A 19,250-nucleotide genomic window follows, 5' to 3' on the forward strand; every position below is an offset into this window, starting at 1 on the left:
GAGGAAGGAGAAAAGCTAGGAACACTGTTCAGGCCAGCCTTCATGGAGAAGAATCCAGTTAAAAGTTCAGCTCCTGACTGGGCAAAGTGTTGACACAGCTGCCCTTCTAGGATCTCTTTGGACTAGCAAAGCTGTAGGAAAACAGGGCTGTATTAGAGATTGCCTTTCCTCACTCTTTAATTCTGCACAAAGATCTGCAAAGTTGCCTCCTGTGTCCCTTTCCTCCTCTCGTGAACCCCACAGAAGCTGCTGCTCTTTCCTTCCAGTGGGTAGCTTTCTTTAGGAGACTTCAGTGGGTTCAGCCTGAACTTGGCTTCTTTCAGTCAGGAAATAGCCAATTCATGACAGCAGCAACCACAGCAATCTGCATCCATCCCAGAAATCGTGCAAGAAAGAGCCAGTAACCTCTGCAGTGCCAAAGCCAGGAGGCAGAAAGGTGGAAAAACAACCTGGAATTGCAGCCTGGAAGGTGCCTGTGGTTGAGAGAACCCAAGGGAGGGAGAGGATGTTGGATTTGCTGTCTTCCCAGTGGGAACAGCTTCTTGCCTCCCAGCCAGACATTTTCCAGACTCTGCTCTGATGATGCAGCTGAACAAAAGGCTGTCAGATTTGAGCCTTTGTCTGACTCCCTGGCCTGACAGAGACACAGGGAAGTTCTTCTTCTTCCTCTAGACTTCTGGCTCAGCAGCAGGCCAGCACCTCAGCTGCTGTAGGTTGGCTTTGTTGTGATGCCTGAGAATCTGGCAGCAGGTTTTCAGTTGAGGGATGTGGTATAGTAGGAGCCTTTGCTGCAGGCAGGTGGTTGTGGAATTAGACTTGTCTTTGCAATTACAGTTGGACTGGCCATGAGAACATACAGGCTATGGACATAGCTCAGCTGAGGAGTGTGGGAACCTGGACTGGGAGTGACTCTATGTACCTAATAACTCACAAACTTCCCCACTTAATATAAATGGCAGAGTTGAAGTTTGCAGTGAAATATTGTGGAGTTCTTACCTGAAGGTTATTTTAGAACTTTTATCGAGAAACAAATGAACAGTTATCTGGATCTCTTTTGGACAGTGTGAAGACCTGCTGGAGCTAACAGTAGACTTTTTTCATGGTCAAATTGTTTAATAATAATAGCTTCAGTTTCTTGGAATTTCTTTGGAAGTGTTTGATTCTGTCTGCTGTTGGAGACAGGATCCTGGACTAGATGAAGTTCTGATCTGATTTAGTCTGGATGTTTCTGAAGTTTCCCTTGTTGCAGAGTATAATTATTTAGATGTTTATTTAGGTGCTTGTTGTAATTATAATGCCTTCCTCTTTCCTGAAACACAGCCCTCTGTGGGGTAGGGGAAATCTATCTTTTGGTATATTGGATGGTCCAGAAAAATGTCAGAAGGAAAAGTGTAAGTGAGGCAATTAAGTTTATCTCCATGGAGTGCCATGGGAAGGCTACTAACTTGTATTTTTAAGCTCTCCTATGAGAGTCCCACGTATATTTAGCTCTGTTCTACAGATGGACATTTAAGAAGGGTAAGTTTCAATTCCCATTCCCCATCATTTTCCACTTGATGACTAATTTGATTGTATTGTTAAATCCACTAAACACTGTTAACCATAAACAATAATGATTAATGACAGAATGCAAGCAAACAGAAAGCCTTCCTGTATTTTATTTTTGAACATACTAGCAGCAGCTACACTGTTTCCTGACTTTATTCTCATGTGATTTTCCTGCAAGTCTTGTATTGAAAGACTCCTGGCTAATTCAGTCACCTACACGGATTAGGTTGTTAGGCCTGCACAAGGACAGATTCAGATGGAGCTGTATTCCAAGTCTAAAGCAACATTTACACCTTTCATACCTGTATCTGAGGGTGCTTTATGGAACAGGGTGCTAAATACTATGACTCAGTGTCTTTTACCATCTTGTCCTGCTTGAAAGCAAAATACATTTTTCCTCTGGAAATGAATTGCTGTTTTCAGAACTCAGACTTGGGCTGATGTGGAAGAAAAATGTCTTAGTACTTACAGAATCAACAGAGGAGACTGACTTAAACCAGTTTAAGGCCTGTTGTAAAGGGTTCAGCCAGCAGCCTGAAGAAGCTGTTCCTACTCCCTGTGAAGGCTGCTGCGCTCTTCACGTCAGGCTGGTAAAGTTTCAGCTGTTTAAATGGTGGTATGAGGGTGTGATTTCATCCCATGCTGGATTAGCCCTGCCATTTTAAGGAGTCTGTCCCCTCTGAACATCCTGCAGCATCTAAAGAAGTAATCTCCTAAACTGCAAAAATGACTGTCTCTGGTCTGCAGATGCAAACGAAGACAATCTGAACTTTAACTGCTCTGTGAGTGTAGACACGTAAAGGGCTTGTGTAGATTTTCTTTTGTGAAGCAGTGCTTGGAGTGTAAGAATTTACTGAGTCTTTCTCTGCTGTTTGTCATTGTCTTCAGCAGCTGATGGTGTTAAAACTCCTCATCATGGTGGGACAGGGTGAAGTGGGTTATATAAACACAGTTAAATACATCAGTACAGGCTTTAGGAACCGGTTAATGTAATTGAACAGCCTTTCCCTTGAGCAAAGACTGCTGAAAATTCAGTCATTGCTTGATGTTGTGGCTGTGCCTTGGCACTGCTCTCAGGGCTGGTATTATCTTAGGAGCATGCAAAGGAGAAGAGCAGTGGATCAGGTCCTCTGTGGTTCAGGTTAGTGCTGTGTGTTGGCTGTTTGTCTTGGTGCCAGTCAAGCAAGGACTAGCCCAGTTCAGTTCTTGTTTGAAGGGCTGAAAGCAGAAGTTCTAAATGTGACCCAGCTTTCAGTGTTCTGGTTTCTGTGACAGGGAAACCTGTTCCCCACATTGCACTGTTCTGGGGCTTTTAGTTGCATTCTGGGCTCTTTTGCCTGCACTGCCCTAAGCTCCCACATACTCAGTCTTTATCATTACTCTCCTTTTGCTAAGATAGCTGCTATTAAGCCCTTGCTTACAAATCACAGGACACAGTAAATACTGTTTTCTAGGTTGTCTTCTGAGACTTGAGCTTGAAGTAAAACCATATGAGGAGACAAAAGATCAAAAAACCGCTGAAGGCAACAGAATAAATCCAGTCTCAAGCAGACAGCTGGATGAGTGTCAAACAAAGGAAGGAACAGCTGGATCAAGTAAAGCACAAGGAAAATTAGTTCCATCCCTAGGGGGAGGGAGAAAGATTGTTTTGTGAGTCCAGAGCTGTATGGGATCAACTTTACCCGATGAAACTTTTACATCAAAGTCAGGGGCAGATCAGAAGGTCCCAGAGGGAGGGGAAAGAGAAGAGTGGGTGTTGGTAGTAATTGTGCAGAAAGCGTTAGGGAAAGGAAGGAGGTGGAGTGTGAGTGTAGGGGGAGAGCAGAGTGGGGAGGTGGGGAATTGGGAAGTTGTAGGTGGAGTAATTCTGCAGAATATGAGCTGCTGTCCACAGCTTTCTGGATGTAAATTGATGAGGTCATAGTGTTTTCCAAGTTACAGGGAAAAAAAAAAAAAAGTTTTTTTTTTAAAAAAAGAGTCTTCAACTTGTTTTTCAAGAGAGACGGGAACACAGAGAAGCTGAAGAAATGAAGCAACTAGCAAAACTCCTTCTGTGGCAGATTCTGCTTCAGCAAAGTAAGCTCCTAGCTGATCAGCATGATGTTACTTGTTTTTATTTCAGCTGCAGAGGACGGGGATGGAGGTTAGCTGGAAGATTTTGAACTGTTATCTTTATAAGATTTTGTTCAGGTTCCTCACTTAGCTGTGTTTTCATCTGTGAGGGGAGGGAATCATGGATTTCTCATGCTTTTTTAAGAGGAAAGGGGAGAGAATGGAGCAATGTTTGTTTCAGCAGTACTCCATTCTGCATGTTTGTGCAAACTGGTTTTTCCTATCGGTTTGCTTGATCGGCAAATTCAAAACCAGTCAGCTTGAATGTGAGTCCAGTGAAGCTTGCATAGAGTTACATGATCCAAGGTTATTTTATACTTTTGAAGAGGCAGAAACAGCTGGTACATATATGTGTGTGTGTGTGTGAGAGAGTGTTTAGGATGCAGGAAAAAATTAGTGGTGTGGTTTTTTGTTTGTTTGCTTTGGTGTTTGTTTTGTTGTTTTTTTTTTTTTCCTCCTGGCAGCATAAAGATAGAGAGATACAGGAATTCATTTTTGGGTAAGGTGCAAGAAAGGGATGAAGACAAGTCTGTTGAGTTTACAATAACAGAATGGCTTGTACCTTTTCCTTAATGACAGAGTTTTCTCTAAGAGCTGAAAGCAGATTCAGGGTCCTGAAAGCCTGGCCCCAAACTAAACAGAGAAACCCCATTAAGGCTCAGATGGCAGGAGAAGATCTGAGGATTAATTGCAAAACTCCAGCAAATCCACACTTGCAACACTTTGGGCTCTAAGGAAGGCACCTGTGAGCCAAGGACGAGTTACAGCTCTGAGAACAGTCTGGAGAGACTTCATCCAGGGTGCCGACAGTAGGAAGTGAGGAACACTAGGTTTTTGGGGACCAGTGACATTCCTTCTCTTCACAGCCCTGTTAATGAAAGGCTGTGGCTAACCACCTGACCCTCTGAAATTCCTCAGTGTGTAGATGGTGTAAGCTGAAGAGTTCTCAGTTTGGTCCCTAATTAATCTAGTTTCCATGTCACCACATCATCCCCAGTTTTGCAATGCCTCAGGGCAGCTTTTAGGAACTGGCAACATATGGGATCAGTCATAGGGACAGAAGGGTTAAAGTGGCTCAGAAGGCTGCTGGGTTAAGCCTGGAGAAGGAGGAGAGGCCACATGCTGTATTTCAGAAGCACCAACCAGTCCAGCTGCTCCCCAGTGTGGTTTGTCACGTTGGCAGAGCTTGGGGAGCACCCAGGGCAGGAATAGCAGGTTGGGTTGCTGTGGAGCAGTGGGAGAGCTGCGTAGGGGCAATAGTATTCCACCTAAGGATGGATGATCTCTGACAGACTTTTCAGGTGTATTTTGGAGAAATAACTGGCAGCCCTGATGTTTGAGTCTTGCTATTCCCACACAAATCAGATTATAACATAATGAGTGAAGATGGGAAGGGGAAAAAGGAGGAAATTTGTGCTGTTCCGTATTTGCTGAGATGATCTCTTCTGGAGAGGAACCCCACCCTCAAGTGTTAAATGTCTTGCAGGGAGGAACAGTGCTGGGTTTGGAATGGCTCTACAAACTAATCTGCGGGCCTAGAGCCAAGGTGAAGTACACAAAGCAGAGGAGGGCTTAGAAAGCTGAGCTAATATCTGAACTGCTTGTGAGAAAGGGCAGATCTGTGAGGGATCCTGGTGGTGCGGTGGCCAAGATGGCGATTTGTTCCTCGTACAGACAGAAGTCTTTTTCCTCTCTGCCGAGGCAGCTCCTTCTTGCTTTTTGCTGCTTTATGGGCATGTTCCTACCTGCAGTGAGGTGTTGGAATTGTTGGCACTAGATGTTGTGGTTAAGGGCTCTCCAGTCCTGACGTCCTTTTTGAAAGCGGAAGACTCTGCTGTTGGGAAAGTTGTCCCAGGGAGTCTTTAAAAATAAACAAACATAGAGACTTAGATAAAAGCCGAGTTCAGCAGCCTGGTTTGACAGTCAGTTGACTTTATAAGGGAAACCTTGTTTTACTGAACAGCTTAGTCTGGCAGTCCCAGGCCAGCAGGGGCAGGTGGTGAGTGGGAGATGTCTAGGTGGAACTGCATTGCTCACTATCTCCCTCCTTTGCCTCTTCGAGATGGGCCCAGTTGTTATTCCTGGTTACTGGTCAGCAGGTTTAAAAAAATGGCTACGAGCAGAGAGCTGAGCTCCTCTGTGTAGCTGTCACCTTGATGTTACTGCATCATAAACCATTATGGCCTCTTAGACACTGGGTCAGCTCCCTGAGGAGCCACTGCCATTCTCCAAAAGTATTTGGAAATGTAGCAGAGGCTGCTGTCTCTGCAATAATTGTGTAATGGCTCCAGAGACCATTAAATCCCCTGCACAGACAATGGGATTTGTGGGAGAAAGAAGGAATCTGACACTGATTTTGTGACAAACATGTCCTTTCTCTAGGACTAGACCATCCTCCATGCCCCTGATGTAAAGGTGATGTCGCTTCCTTTTTTAAGAGAAAAGAGAGTTTGAGACAGGCTAGGAGATACAAGAGGTGTGCAAAGGAATAATGAGCTGAGCTTAGTCAAGCAAGTGGAGTGTCAACCTCCCAGCCTGTAGTTTCAGCCCACTTGCCTGCTGGGTTATGACACTTGTTTCTCCAGTGACTTAGTTTGTTTTCTTTCCTGCCCACTGCTACAATCTGGACTTCAGTGATGTTTATTGCCTTGTAAGACCCTGTTCCAGGCAGCTTATCCCAGCTCTGCTGACATCAATGGCAAAGCTCTTCCTGAGTTCAGCAGAAGCTCTGCAGGTAGAGCTGGTGGTGTCATGTCCTGTGAGTACATATGCCACTTGGCACTCAGGATACCACTTACAGTGTTTGCAGTTTCCTTTTTTGCTCTGATAGTCTTTCATCCTCCAGTATGAGACAGGAACTTAGTGGTTTCATTAGCATGTGCATCTACCTGTGAAGCAGACCCTCTGCCAGCAGCTATCTCCAGGAGGAACGAAGTGGTGGTGTTATTCAGGCAAGACTCAAGGGACAGTTTTCTGTTTGAACTGCTCCAAGGTCACTGCATAGAGAGCTCTGAGTATGTAAGATTTCTTTCAGAGCCTGAGGCTTTTACTTCTAGTTTGTCTGCAATTTTTGTGGCTTAATTCTTTAGTTGAAAAGTGGACGGGATTCAAGAAATAAGAGCTGGCTCTGCCTTTTACGAGGGATTAGGAAATGCTTTTGCAGGCTGCTTTCCTCTTCCTATATTTTGGGACCAGCAGATTACCTCTGGGATCCTGCTGAGAGGCATGCTGAGTCTGCACAGAACATGTCAGGAGACAGCATATAGATGTGTTTGGGGTTTTTTTTGTGGGTACATCACACAGAGGAATTATCCATCACATGGAATTTGAAATTTTAAAATGAAAGCTACAGTGAGTTCTTGTGACAACTATTAAGGTGCTGGTGGTTTTGAAGCTCCAGGTCCTGGAATTCTGTGATTACAAAAGCCTGAGCTTTCACTAGGTGGGTAAATACTCCTTGATTTTTACAGTTGTAGATTGGGAAGTGTGACTCACCAAAAAACCTGCTTCCAGTTTACCCCAGTCCTGCAGTTCATAAGCTGTCACCTTTGCTGGGTTATGGATACACCTCTGCCTTTGTTCAGTACCTACTGTCTTATACAAACAACAACTTTAAAAAGCATGGCTGGGGAAAAGGCTTATTCTTTCTTAAACTACTGCTCTATGTCCAGGTTACTGAAGGTCAGTTGTTTTAAATTCCATTTTCTCCAGGCATACAAGAGATCAGAGACATTCCAGATTCCTTAGATATTTCTGAGTGATCTCATTTACAGCCATCTCAAATAAGTTTGATTCTTAGCCATGGCCTGAGATATGTGTGCAGATTTCCAGCATTGCTGGGGAATCTGAACAATCATATCTTCCTTCTTTGTCTTGAATTCCCATGTCTCTTGTAAGCACCTTTGCTTTCTTTCCCTTCTAGAACTTTGCTTATTGGCTGCTATGCCTCTGTCTTTTTGATATTCATACCTACTTGTCTGAGACTATGAATAATACCCTAGGACATACCTCAGACCCAGAGCTTCTGTCCAGAATCCATGTGAGTGTGCCCAGACCAGCAGTGAAAAGCCCTTTCTCTTCCATCTCTCATCTCTCTGCTGAACTCCAACATACCACTTACCTGTGCCTTCATCTTGGATGGGTTTTCTTCCAGTGCACAATGGCACTGTGACCCTGGGACGTTCAGCTTTGGGTGACAACGTTCAGCAAGTCAAAATAGCAGTGTGGTAAAACGCAGGTGAGGCACTGACATGCTCTTCCCAACGGGAAGCAACATCTGGTCCCTGAGGGACAAACCTAGAAAGACCCTGGAGTGTAATTGTCAAGCGAGAGTGCTCCTGCTCTGCTTCTTAGGGAGCTGCTAGCAGGAGATTTTAACAGCAGAGGGAAGAAGCAGCTGTCAGAACCCCCAAGACAGAAGCTTTTCTTATCTAAAAGCTGCTACCTTACAGACAAGTTCACAGCTTCCTTGTTTTACCAGGAGCTGTGTTTGGAGGTGTGCTGGAGGAGTGGATGTAACTGGCTGACAGAGCCCCAGCAGCCCAGCCTGGAGAAAAGAAAGGTCCTGGTGGGTGGGATAGAGAGTGAGGACCTGGGTGGTCCTTACCATGCCCACAGGGCCAGCTAAAGGGTAGAAAATTAGGGGTTAGTGCTGTCAGGGCTGCAACAGGCAGCTGAGCAGAGCAAACTGGAAGGTTTAAGTGGATACTTGTGTCATTTGTTCGATTTATGATGCTGCATTCGGGCTCAGTGTTTTTTACATTAAGTTGGAAGAGGAAAGGAGAACAGTAAATGCATTCCTCTTGCTGAGCCAGGAGAGGATGTTTCTGTAGCACCAAATCAATTTGCTGTTAACGAGCAGTAATGCAGGGCTCTGGCTGTGCAGCGAGGCAGCTCACAGACACCACTGCTGGCACACCAGTCCCTCTTCGTGTTGATGTCCCCTTGTCACAGGGCAAACAGCATCAGTTCAGACACACAGGCATCACTTTGTCACACTGATACCAGTGGATGCTGTTGTGCTGAGAGCTGGTTGTCCTGTTGCAAGTGAGACTGATTTCTCCTGGAGAAGGCTGAATTGGTGCTGTAAAAGAGCTTTGGATCATTCCTTTGTTGTCCTGAGCTAAATCCAGGTCCTGGCTTCCAAAAGCAGAGGCTGGCAGCTTCTCTCATGTTACCATCAGGCATTTTGCAGCCTATTAGGAGAGACCATCAAATGATGGAATTCTGATATCTCGTGTATGATGTCTCTTATGTCCAGAGCAGTAGAGAATTTGCATGAGATTTTTTTCCTTTGTGATGCTGAGATTATAAATGTAGAAAGAAATAACTTACAGGAGGTGGTTAGACAGCAGGGTCTTTGAACTGGAAGTTCAACAGACTGTGTTGCTCATTTTTGTTCTCTAGTGTCACTGCCCAGTGTTTTGTGATAGGAAAAGGAAAGGAAACAAGAGTTTATACTCAGGCCATGCACTGGGGGTGTGGTTAAAATAGCCCCAGTCTGGAGTTAATTTATTCTGTTTTGAAATGCATAAATTCCAGGGCTGAAAAAAAGATAGAGCCTTTGTCTGGAGGACATTGTGCCTATGACATTAGCAGGACAAAACATCTAATGATCTTGCTGGAACCCACTTGGGCTTGACTGGTTAGAGAGATGAATGATGTCATTGTGTTGACAATCTGAATTGTGCTTTCAAAGCATGATGTCAGGAGACCTCCTAGACCCCTCCTACACAAAAAGCAGGAGGGGCTGGACCAGGGAAACACAGAAACAAAAGCACTAGTCCATTTCTTGCAAAGTTCTTCCTGTGTGGATTTGAGTCATGTCAATTGGAAAGTTGCAGTTGCACCCAGAGCATCACAGTGTTAACTGTGCAGACCAGGAACATGAGCAGGAGAGATGCTGGGAGCTGTGCTCCCAAAGCCAGGATGTGTTTGCTCAGCACACTGCTCACAACAGTGTGTGTCACGAGTTGGGGGTCAGCTCTGTCTCCCAAGTCTATTCAGGCCTTTTGCCTTAGCAGAGAAAGTTATCTGAGCTGTGGGTGTCTGCTGGGGAGGAGATGGAAGTGAAACTGTCACATTCATTTCACAGTGGTCAAAGAGCACAAAGATGAATGTGGGTTTAACCACTCACACTGAGTAGTACCTCTACTCCACTCTGGTGAGACTCCCCTGCAGTCCTGTGTCCAACTCTGGAGTCCTCAGCGCAGGAATGACATGGACCTGTTGGAGTGGGTCCAGAGGAGGCCACAGGGATGATCAGAGGGCTGGAGCACCTCTGCTGTGATGACAGGCTGAGAAAGTTGGGGTTGTTCAACCCAACTTTCAGCCCTTGGACTGTATGAAATTCAGTTGCAGGCCCAGCATATCCCACATTGCTCTTAAGCTTAAGTTTGTTGGGTCAGGTGCTGTCTTTTGCTCTAAGTGGTCAATGCTGCAACTGACACTGTACAACCAAGGTCTGAGCCTCTGGGATTAACCACATTACACGTGTTAAATAAGTGTGTTAACAGAGAAGGGGGGAGGAGATGGAATTCCTCTGACTATGAGTGTATTTGTAGTTTTTTCTTCCTTTTGCTGTCAGTAACATTCTTTTTTTTTTTTTTCTGCTTTGACAGGTTCTGTTTATTTATATTCAGGTGAGTGACATCTTTGTAATCTGCCTTTTTTTGTGTTCATGGGGAGAAATGAGGGGGACTGTGGTTCCATCACATACAGTGGAGGTTTCATTGCTAACTTCCATAGGCATGAACCATGCCTGCCATGAACTAGTGTGTCTAAACTTGGATTAAACTGGGAGTTAGGATTAGGAAGGGTAGGTAGGACAGGTTAAATCTGTAATCCTGATAACAGACATTATAGATATCACTTTTACTGAATGAAATCAGGGGTTTTAAGTGGCTTTCTGTTGTATTTCTCCATGAGAAAGCTCTATGTTGGCCTTAAAAGTTACTTTCTTTCGGGTGGAAGGTGTGCAGAGACTCTAGGACAGGTCTGAGTCCTCCTCTAATGTCTTCTTCACATGCCATTAATCTGGTAACTCTGGTTTTTGTTCTTTGCTCCTGGCTCTCAGTCCCAGCTGATGCCTCAAACCCAGCCAGCGTTGTTGTGTCAGTGCTAAATATCAGTGCCACGTTGGGGTCACAGGCTGTCCTGCCCTGCAAGAGTTACCGCATGGTATGGACCCAGGATCGTCTGAATGACCGCCAGCGTGTAGTCCACTGGGATGTGTACAGCAACTCCTATGGAAACAGCAAGATGGAGAGGTTGTGTGACATGTACTCAGCTGGAGATCAGCGTGTGTACAGCTCCTACAACCAAGGGAGGATATTCATGCCTCAGAATGCATTTACAGATGGCAACTTTTCCTTGGTGATCAAAGGTACTAAACAGTTGGGGTTTTTTTTTTTCACTATGCTGTCTGCAAAATGGAGGATCCCTGGCTAAATTAACCTTGTGCTTTTCTGTGCAAATGGCTATTTAATAGAGCATTTTCTATAAATAAATAAATATATCAGTCTAATGAGGTTCTCTGAAGCACTGGTAATAGTGTTTTATTTCCCACAGTTCCATTTTAAAAGAGAATTGGTAACAGCTCATTGCCTGAAAGTCACTTGGGCTTCTTGTCTGTATTTGAGTTCCTGAACTATAAACCCAAGACTGTCATTCTTCCTGTGCCTGCTCTTGACTAAACTTAAATCAGATTTCTCTTTCCATCTGTTGATAGAAATACATTCCACACAAGAGCAAATACCCTGAATGAATTATTGTATTAGGTGAGATGATTCTTCTCTGTTTAGCCCACCCTGGTGATAAGGATGGGTTAGAACCCAGTTATATAAAGGGCTTTTTGCATCTGTACAAGTATTTGGGAAACAGTATAAATGACAAAAGTAATCACTGTCTCGGCATGAAACATTCAACTTCCCTTCTTTTCCCTGTTGTACTAGATGTTGCAGAGAGTGATGAAGGCACATATTCCTGTAATCTTCACCATCACTACTGCCACTTATATGAAACTGTGAAAATCCAACTAACTATCACCAAGCAAGGTAGGTGTGGCAGACAGCTTGGTGTTCTCTTTGCAGGGGACCTGGTCTGGCAGCTGGAGTTCTGAGAAGCCTGTAGTTAAAAACCCTCTTTAAGTTACCACAATGTAACTCCAGCTCTAAAAACAAACTACTAAAGGCTGTTGTGTGTGCCACCCATGCCACACGTGCACGTACCATGTCATTTAAATCAACCTTTGTATAATGCACAAGTGAAGCTACTGGGGCTGATTGTGCTGGGAAGCTGTTGAAGGGCTGATGGGCTAGAAGAGAAGCACATCTCCCCTGCTGCTGTTCTCACAGCTTCTATGCCATAAAAACACCCAGGCAGGCCTGTGAGCCCCAGTCTGCTCCTCTGTGTTTTGGTTCTTCTGTTACTCCTTTTCAAGAACAAAATACAAACCAGTGCTTCTTGAACTCCTTCAATAATTAGGGTATTTGTGGGTAGAAAAGCATTTCCTGCTTGGAGAATTGAGATACAGCATATTGAAGATGGAATCTGTTATTCTCGTTCCATTCTTAGCCTGTAGAGAGAATATACTTCCTGCTTTCTGAAACAAGAGATTAATTCTCAGTTTTAAGGAAAAGAAAGTGGCCTTGCTTAACGCAGTGACCTAGGATGTAGAAAATAAAGGGACATTTCTTTACTGACTGCTGAAGTAAGTGTGAACAAGGCACACTACCCCTGTGGCACTTCCAAGATGTTTGGAGGGGATGTGTTATAGGAATACAGGGTCTGAGAGCAATCTGAGGTGTGCCTGGGTGTCCTTGAGCATAGGACAAGTGTGTAAAGATCCACATACCAAGGTTCCACAACTTGAATTGTCTCCACAGCTGAGGATGCAAACCAGTACTGGGATGGGGAAAAGCCTGTGATTGTTGCCCTAGAAGGCAGCACAGTGATGCTCCCCTGTGTGAACCATAACCACATCTGGACTGAACGGCACAGTGAAGAAGAACAACAAGTGGTGCACTGGGACAGGCAGCCCCCAGGGGTTCCCCACGACCGCGCTGACCGGCTCATTGATCTGTACGCCTCCGGCGAGCGCCGGTCGTACGGACCTCTCTTCATCCGTCAGAAGATGAACATCACTGACACAGCCTTTGCCTTGGGTGACTTTTCCCTGCGGATTTCAGAGTTGGAAAGTGCAGATGAAGGCACTTACTCCTGTCACCTGCACCATCACTACTGTGGCTTGCACGAGCGCAGGATCTACCAAGTGTTTGTGACAGAGCCAGTGAGAGAGAAGAAGGTGGTGAACCTGACAACTCACAACATTGCCCCAGCCGTAGGTAAGTGGCCCTGGAAGTGATTGTCCTGATTGAGGAAGAGATAAATATCTACAGTTGCACCTTTGAGCTCTAAAGAGCTCAGTAAACTGTGGGGCAGGAATATGACATGTTACTCCCCATCATCACCTCAGAATGCCTTTGTTCCAAATCCCAAGGTGTCCTTGGCCTTTTCTGTCCCTTCACAGTGGTCTTCAGGGATCACTTAGTGGCAGCAAGAGGGAGTGTGGTCAAGACAAACCTGTGCCCTGCAGGAGTACCATAGACACCACTGAAGTGAAGGTCTCCCTTGGAGCAACACTGAGGTTTCCTCTGTGAAGGTTTCTCACGTTTGAGCTAGGGGCTGTTCCTGCCTTTAGGATTAGAAGAGTAGCTGAGGTTTTGCCTCCCTCGCTGCTGGTGTGCAGCTCTAGTGTATGGGCTTGGTTGTTTGAGCTGTTTCCATTAGGGTGGTACAACTGGAGCTGCACGTGTAGCCATGAGGTGAGGATGCTGCAGAGCTGCTTTAATGCTCTGCTGCACCTGCAGTGGAGCGTCCCACCCATCAGGGTTAATTACCCTGCTCGCAGTGCTGTACTGACATCATGTCCAGCTTCTGTTTTCTTTTCTCCAGGGCAATTCTGCAGCCTGTTCTGTTCTGCAGTGCTGACGTGCCCTAAGGCAAACAAGCTGTTTTTCTAACAGGCTCCCTTTCCTGATGGCTTTTATGGAACAGGAGAAGATGTGGGGTGGGGATCAATTCTGCTCTGCCTTTGCTGTTACAACATGCCATTATTCTCACCAATGTAGATCATAAGTGTTTCTCTCCCCTTCGCACAGGGGTTTCAGCTGTGCAAGATGCCAGACTGTGTAAAATCAAGCACCAGGAATTTTCCTCCACCCTTCAGCTTTTCATTTTTTTTTCTCTTAAACCAATTTTCACATTTTCCACTGCAGTGAGCGATCATCTGACAACCTGTCCAAACTGGAAACCATCATGCTTAGTTCAAGAGGCAGAAAAAGAAAATAAATATCCCAAGCTTAATATTTCTTTTAAGTCTTTTGGGTATAGTTCCTTATTAACGTTTTAAAATATTCATTGTGGTTTAATATTTATTGGCTGCTTAATACAGAATTTTGACATTGCTTCATCCATTTTTAAATAGGTCTATTCTTCTCTAGGAATTGACTTTTTCAAGTCACAGAAACCCAAACCTCCCCCCTGGGACCACAGTTGATGTCCAGAAAACCCAGGCAGTGCTAAGGAGGCTGTTGGGGCTGAGCTGACAGGGAGGCCAGGACGTACAAATATTGGTCTTCCTGCCTGCAGCCCTTCTGCTGCCCTTGAGCCCTATCCAGATCCCAGTGTGCAGATGGAAACTAGATCTTGTTTTCAAGAGTTTCCCACCTAGAAATTTATTCCTCTCTTTCCTGGATGTTGTCCTGGTTGTTGCTGAATAGTTACCTACCTGCTTATAAATTAGACAGAACCTACAAGAATTTAACCTGCTGGGGCTGTCTTAGTTTTACAGTAGTGCCCTCAGTGCTGGAAGAACTTGCCTTCCTGAGAAAAGCCATTTCCAGTGTCACAAAGAACAGCCTTAGAAGAGCTTTGTTCCCTAAGGGCAGTGAATGCTCAGCTGGTCTGAGAGCACCACACACAAAAATGTGCTGAGTCGATGGGAATGTGGAAGAAGCTGAGACATCCCGAGTGCCTTTTTCAAACCCAGGGCTGATGAGGAGCCTGCTGGGACGTGCCCTGTTTGTCTATAGCAGGAGGGGCTGAGATACTGCCCCATTCCATGAAAAGCTATAGAACTCTTCTGGGGATGTAACATAAAGCCAAACCAAAACATCAGGAGATAACAAAAGCAAAGCAATGAGATTTTTCAGCGGGCAGCTATAGTTCCTGGCATTGCTCCATGGCCCAGAGCCATTTCCAGACAGGAAACTTCATCCTGTTTTGAATATAAGCATGAGCTCGATTCTGCACTCAGTCTCAGCAGTATAAATGTGGTGTAATGTCTACTAATTCAGTGTGTTTTTACTCTGTGTTTGCTTTGGAGCAAGTGATTGAAGAATGGCATCTGTTGTGTCTCATGCTTATTATTAAACTATTCTCAATCCTTTGCCAGCCTTGAAAAGAAAATGGGCCACGTACCCAGCATGTGTGAGCTCTCTTGGTTGAGAGCTCTCCATTTTTCCCAGCAGAAGAATCTGACCCTTGACATTTGGGTAAAGTCATGTAAAGCCATCTCTGTTCTAACTTCCCCCACCACCACCATTAAAACTTCTTTTCCAGTGGTTAAACCAGATCAGGTGAGTGAATTTGGAGGCAGATGGACTCACCACCTTGAGACATACTGAAAGATGAGGTTTGGTTACTGAATAAACCTTCATCACCTCAGCTTAAATTCTGATCTAACAGTGGGATGAGAAGGAGAGTCTGTATGACCTTGGTGGTGCTGTTCTAGGTGCTATTCATCTATCTACTGGGTGCAGTTGAATCAACTGTTACTCTGTGCCTCAGTTTCCCCAGTTTATAAAATGGGATATATTCTACTGTGTTCCTGGTGATGCAGCACCAGTGCTGCTTTGTCAGAACACTCATGTTTTTATTATTACTTGATTGAGTAAGCCAAGGAAACCTGAAGTGATTGAACCTCTGTTTCCACTGTTTGTTGTTACAGTGACCTCTCCAATGTTGACTGAAGTTTAACTGCACTCCTGCCCTCTCTTGCAGTACTGTGGGAAAGCAAAAAGGCAGGAACAGAATGCATTTATGTTTGACTTTTGGCTCCAAAGCTGCTCCAGTGGCTACCATCTCATTATGGCAGCTGCTGAAGAAGCCCTTCGTGATCCAGAGCTTTGTTCAAGCAGAACTGTCACATATACTGTTTGCAGCTTTGCAAGTGGGTTTTTTGGTTTGGTATTTTTTTAGTTTAGCAGTGGTGAAAAACACATGCTAGTTTTCAGCACTGTAGCAAACAAGCACCCAGCATCTAGCAATGCCAGTAAAAACTGGAGTGTTGCTGGAGTGGAGGACTGGGCCACCAGAACAGAGCATGTGCTAAACCTTCTCGATTTTCTAGGGCTGCTGTTAGCGTTAGCAAACAATAATTTCTGGTTTCAAAGTGTTTATTTCAATCCACTATCACCTTAGTTGATTTTATTGTTGGTGGATTGGTATTTTTACTTGCTGAAAACAAACTACTCAACAAACTGGAACCAGTTCCTATGCCGGCAGTTCCAAAAACGTCAACATTTCTTGCATTAGAACACATCTGTTAAATGGCACTGTGGCTTTTGGGATATTTCCCCCCATCTTTCCCCTTATCCCCCCCTGACTTATTTTACAGGGTTAAACTCCCAGGGAATGGTAATCCAGAACCCCAGACTGGTGGTTACCTGGTGAATGGTCCCTGTTAGGGGGAAAAGGTGTTCAAAACAAGTGTTTTGAAGAGAAAAACCTCCCCAGCACAGTGTGCCTGGGCTGGATTTGTCCCCTCCTCTGACTATTGCAAGCAGAGAAGTTGCTTCCTCTCTATATGTGTAAAACATTGACCTATTTATTTGAGATCTACAAAAATGTTCCACGTAAGAGTTTTGAGTTACCCGTCCCTGTGCTGCGGAACTGAAATGCTGCTGCACCCGCAAATGGAATGGAATCTTGGCTTTTCTTTGTGGGTTTTTATTTTATTTATTTTATTGATTCTTATTTTATTTAAAAGGAAACTCATTCTTTGGCATTGAAAATTCCTCCCACTCTGTAAATTATAACCCTTGGCAGGGAGGGGCTGCTTCATACTTCAGCTGTCTGGAGCTGAAGCAACGTGTGTTGTAAGGGACCCAGAGGAGGGTTGTGTTACCCTGCAGAAAGACTCGGGGCTGTCTAGTGTGGCTTCTGTCTGGACTTCCCCTGGGCAATAAACAAGAATATAAACCAGCAAGGGAATGTGCAACAGTCACTGTGCATGCTCCTGGGGGGTTTAATGGTTTTGTGAAGAGCACAAGCATCTTCCATCCAACAAAGGTGCACTGTGCAGTAAATTAGGCAGCCGTTTGCCCTTTACTTTGTGCAGTTCAGGAGAGTTTCTCACTGAACATTCCTATATATGGACCCACCTGTGAAGGTGCTTCGCTTTGGATGCCAATTACAATTATCAACCTGTTTTCTTTTTCCTCTGCCATCAGATCCAAATGTTGTCAGGGGCCACAATGTAATCAACGTCATCATCCCTGAGAGCCGGGTGCACTTCTTCCAGCAGATGGGCTACATCCTGGCAACTCTGCTGCTCTTCATGGTCCTCCTCATCATTGTTGTCCTCATCACCCGCAAGCGCCGGCAGAGAGGTAAGGTGCTGGAAACGACCAGCCCTGCAGTGCTTATTGAGATATCTCCTGACAGGAGACCTGTCACCTCAGTACTGGGTGTTACTGTTATCTGGGAGGGGTTGGTTGGACTGGATACACCTGCTCATTCTGTCTCTTCTCCCTGTCTAGGTTATGAATACAACGTGAAGAAATACGGAGAGTAAGTATCATTAGGGAGTCACTATCTATGATTAGAATGCATAAAAATGAACTTAAGGTCCCCTGACAGTGAGACTGGGGCCAAGATTGTCTAGCTGGGTTCCTTTGATTTATTGTATATTATTAAAGAGGAAGAGATAGAGAAATTCCAGTACAGATTGTCTTCCCATTGTTCTAAGATTTGGACAAACACATGGGGGAAAAAAGAACCAGCTAGCTGGAGATCTCAGGGTATTAATAGAAAAGACAGCGAAGGGAAGAGAGGAGAACTGGATTCACTAGTAAGCAGTAATCTTAGGAGCAAAGACAGGACAAGGACCCATGTGCAGTGGCTGCCAATGCTGTTATCTGTCTGTCGTGCTTTCTCCAGGGAAGCCTTGTAGAAACTGGAAAGGATTTTGTAAGGATTGCTGTGAAAATCACCAGTGCTTAATAGAGGATGAAAGCTTCTATGGAAGTTTTTCAACTTTTCTCCAGATATACAGCAAATAAACAGTGTAAATTAAATTCTCTAAAGTAGCATGAACATCACATTTTATTGTGAAAAAGTGTGAAAGGGGCCAGTTATTAAAGAATGCAACAACACCATTTTTCACTGTTATTCCTTTTTCAGGAAGGATGTAAATCTTAAAGAATTTACAGTCGACACAACAGATCTGACTCAATACAAAGGTGAAGACATCAGGCTGGGTATGCATCAACTACCAACTGTTCTCCAAACCAGGTCAAAACTGAGGATTTTCTAACAGCATTTAGTTGCCCATTTTGAAATGACTTAAGTTCCTGATTTTTAATGGCAACTTTAAGAATCTCAACCCACAAGTAAGTCAGTGCGAGCAGGGGGGCTGCAGCTGCACAGGGCAGACCTAACTTTTGAGTTGTTAAACTGAGGCTGATTGATGAGGTTGGTCAGTAACGAGGCACAGTGTCTCTTGCTTCACCTGGAGTTTTTGGGGTTCTGTGACATGCACCTGAAAGCCAAATTCAAGTGAGCATGAAACAATGTGGAATGAGATCAAGACAGCATCTGGGGAAGAGGATTCCTCAAATTTAAGCAGTTTGTGTAGGTAAGAGACAGTAGCAAGTACAAATTCTTCTCTGCATGTCTCAGGAGAGCTCCCCTGTGAGCAAATTCTTCAAATAACTGCATCAGTCATCTTCAGGTGAGCTTTGCTAGATAATCCAGAGCTTTTTATTATATGCTGGAAGAATCTATGGTACCTATGAAGAGCAGGAAACTGAAGTATGCATAACTGATTAGTGCCAGGGGCAAAAATTAAGTTGTAGCAGCTTTCCTTTTGCTGCTGAGTAACTCCATGAGTTAATCAGAGAGATCTGGAGACACCAGGCTGAGAGCACTCCAAGGAAGGACTGATCACATGTCCACCTTGCCTGCGAGAGCACTCTGAGGAAGGACTGATCACATGTCCACCTTGCCTGTAAAGCTTTGGGGTTTTTTTTTTTTAATGTTCTAATGGCTGTCTGAATTATACTCCTCCCTTACACAGATTACAAAAACAACATCCTGAAGGAGAAAGCTGAACAAGCCAGAAGCTTCCCAGCAAAGAACATTGATTTAGACAAAGGTAATCATGACCTGCTTCCCCCTAATTGGTGGCTGTGGGGAATCTTCCAATGGGTTGAAGGAGGGAGGAGGGAAGAACAGAGTTTAGCAGTGAGCTGACCAAGCCACAGCCGAATGAGGAATCATAAACATCATGAAAAATGACAGCAGGA

At 44.6% G+C, this 19,250-nt stretch overlaps 1 protein-coding gene across 1 annotated transcript in view; it reads left to right on the forward strand.

Moving 5' to 3' along the window:
• The first annotated feature begins 3,464 nt into the window (after positions 1-3,464).
• Positions 3,465-19,250, forward strand: part of MXRA8 (matrix remodeling associated 8) — a 16,962-nt gene continuing 1,176 nt past the window's right edge. Inside the window, exons 1-9 of the mRNA XM_010167663.1 lie at positions 3,465-3,624; positions 10,281-10,301; positions 10,736-11,044; positions 11,613-11,714; positions 12,546-13,004; positions 17,175-17,333; positions 17,484-17,514; positions 18,127-18,203; positions 19,022-19,099. Of these exons, the coding sequence (XP_010165965.1) occupies positions 3,576-3,624; positions 10,281-10,301; positions 10,736-11,044; positions 11,613-11,714; positions 12,546-13,004; positions 17,175-17,333; positions 17,484-17,514; positions 18,127-18,203; positions 19,022-19,099 (1,285 nt within the window). The 5' untranslated portion in view covers positions 3,465-3,575. The remainder of the gene's footprint in view (positions 3,625-10,280; positions 10,302-10,735; positions 11,045-11,612; positions 11,715-12,545; positions 13,005-17,174; positions 17,334-17,483; positions 17,515-18,126; positions 18,204-19,021; positions 19,100-19,250) is intronic.

This window comes from Antrostomus carolinensis, unplaced genomic scaffold (genome assembly GCF_000700745.2).
Source record: "Antrostomus carolinensis isolate BGI_N321 unplaced genomic scaffold, ASM70074v2 scaffold18205, whole genome shotgun sequence".
Lineage (NCBI taxonomy): Eukaryota > Metazoa > Chordata > Aves > Caprimulgiformes > Caprimulgidae > Antrostomus > Antrostomus carolinensis.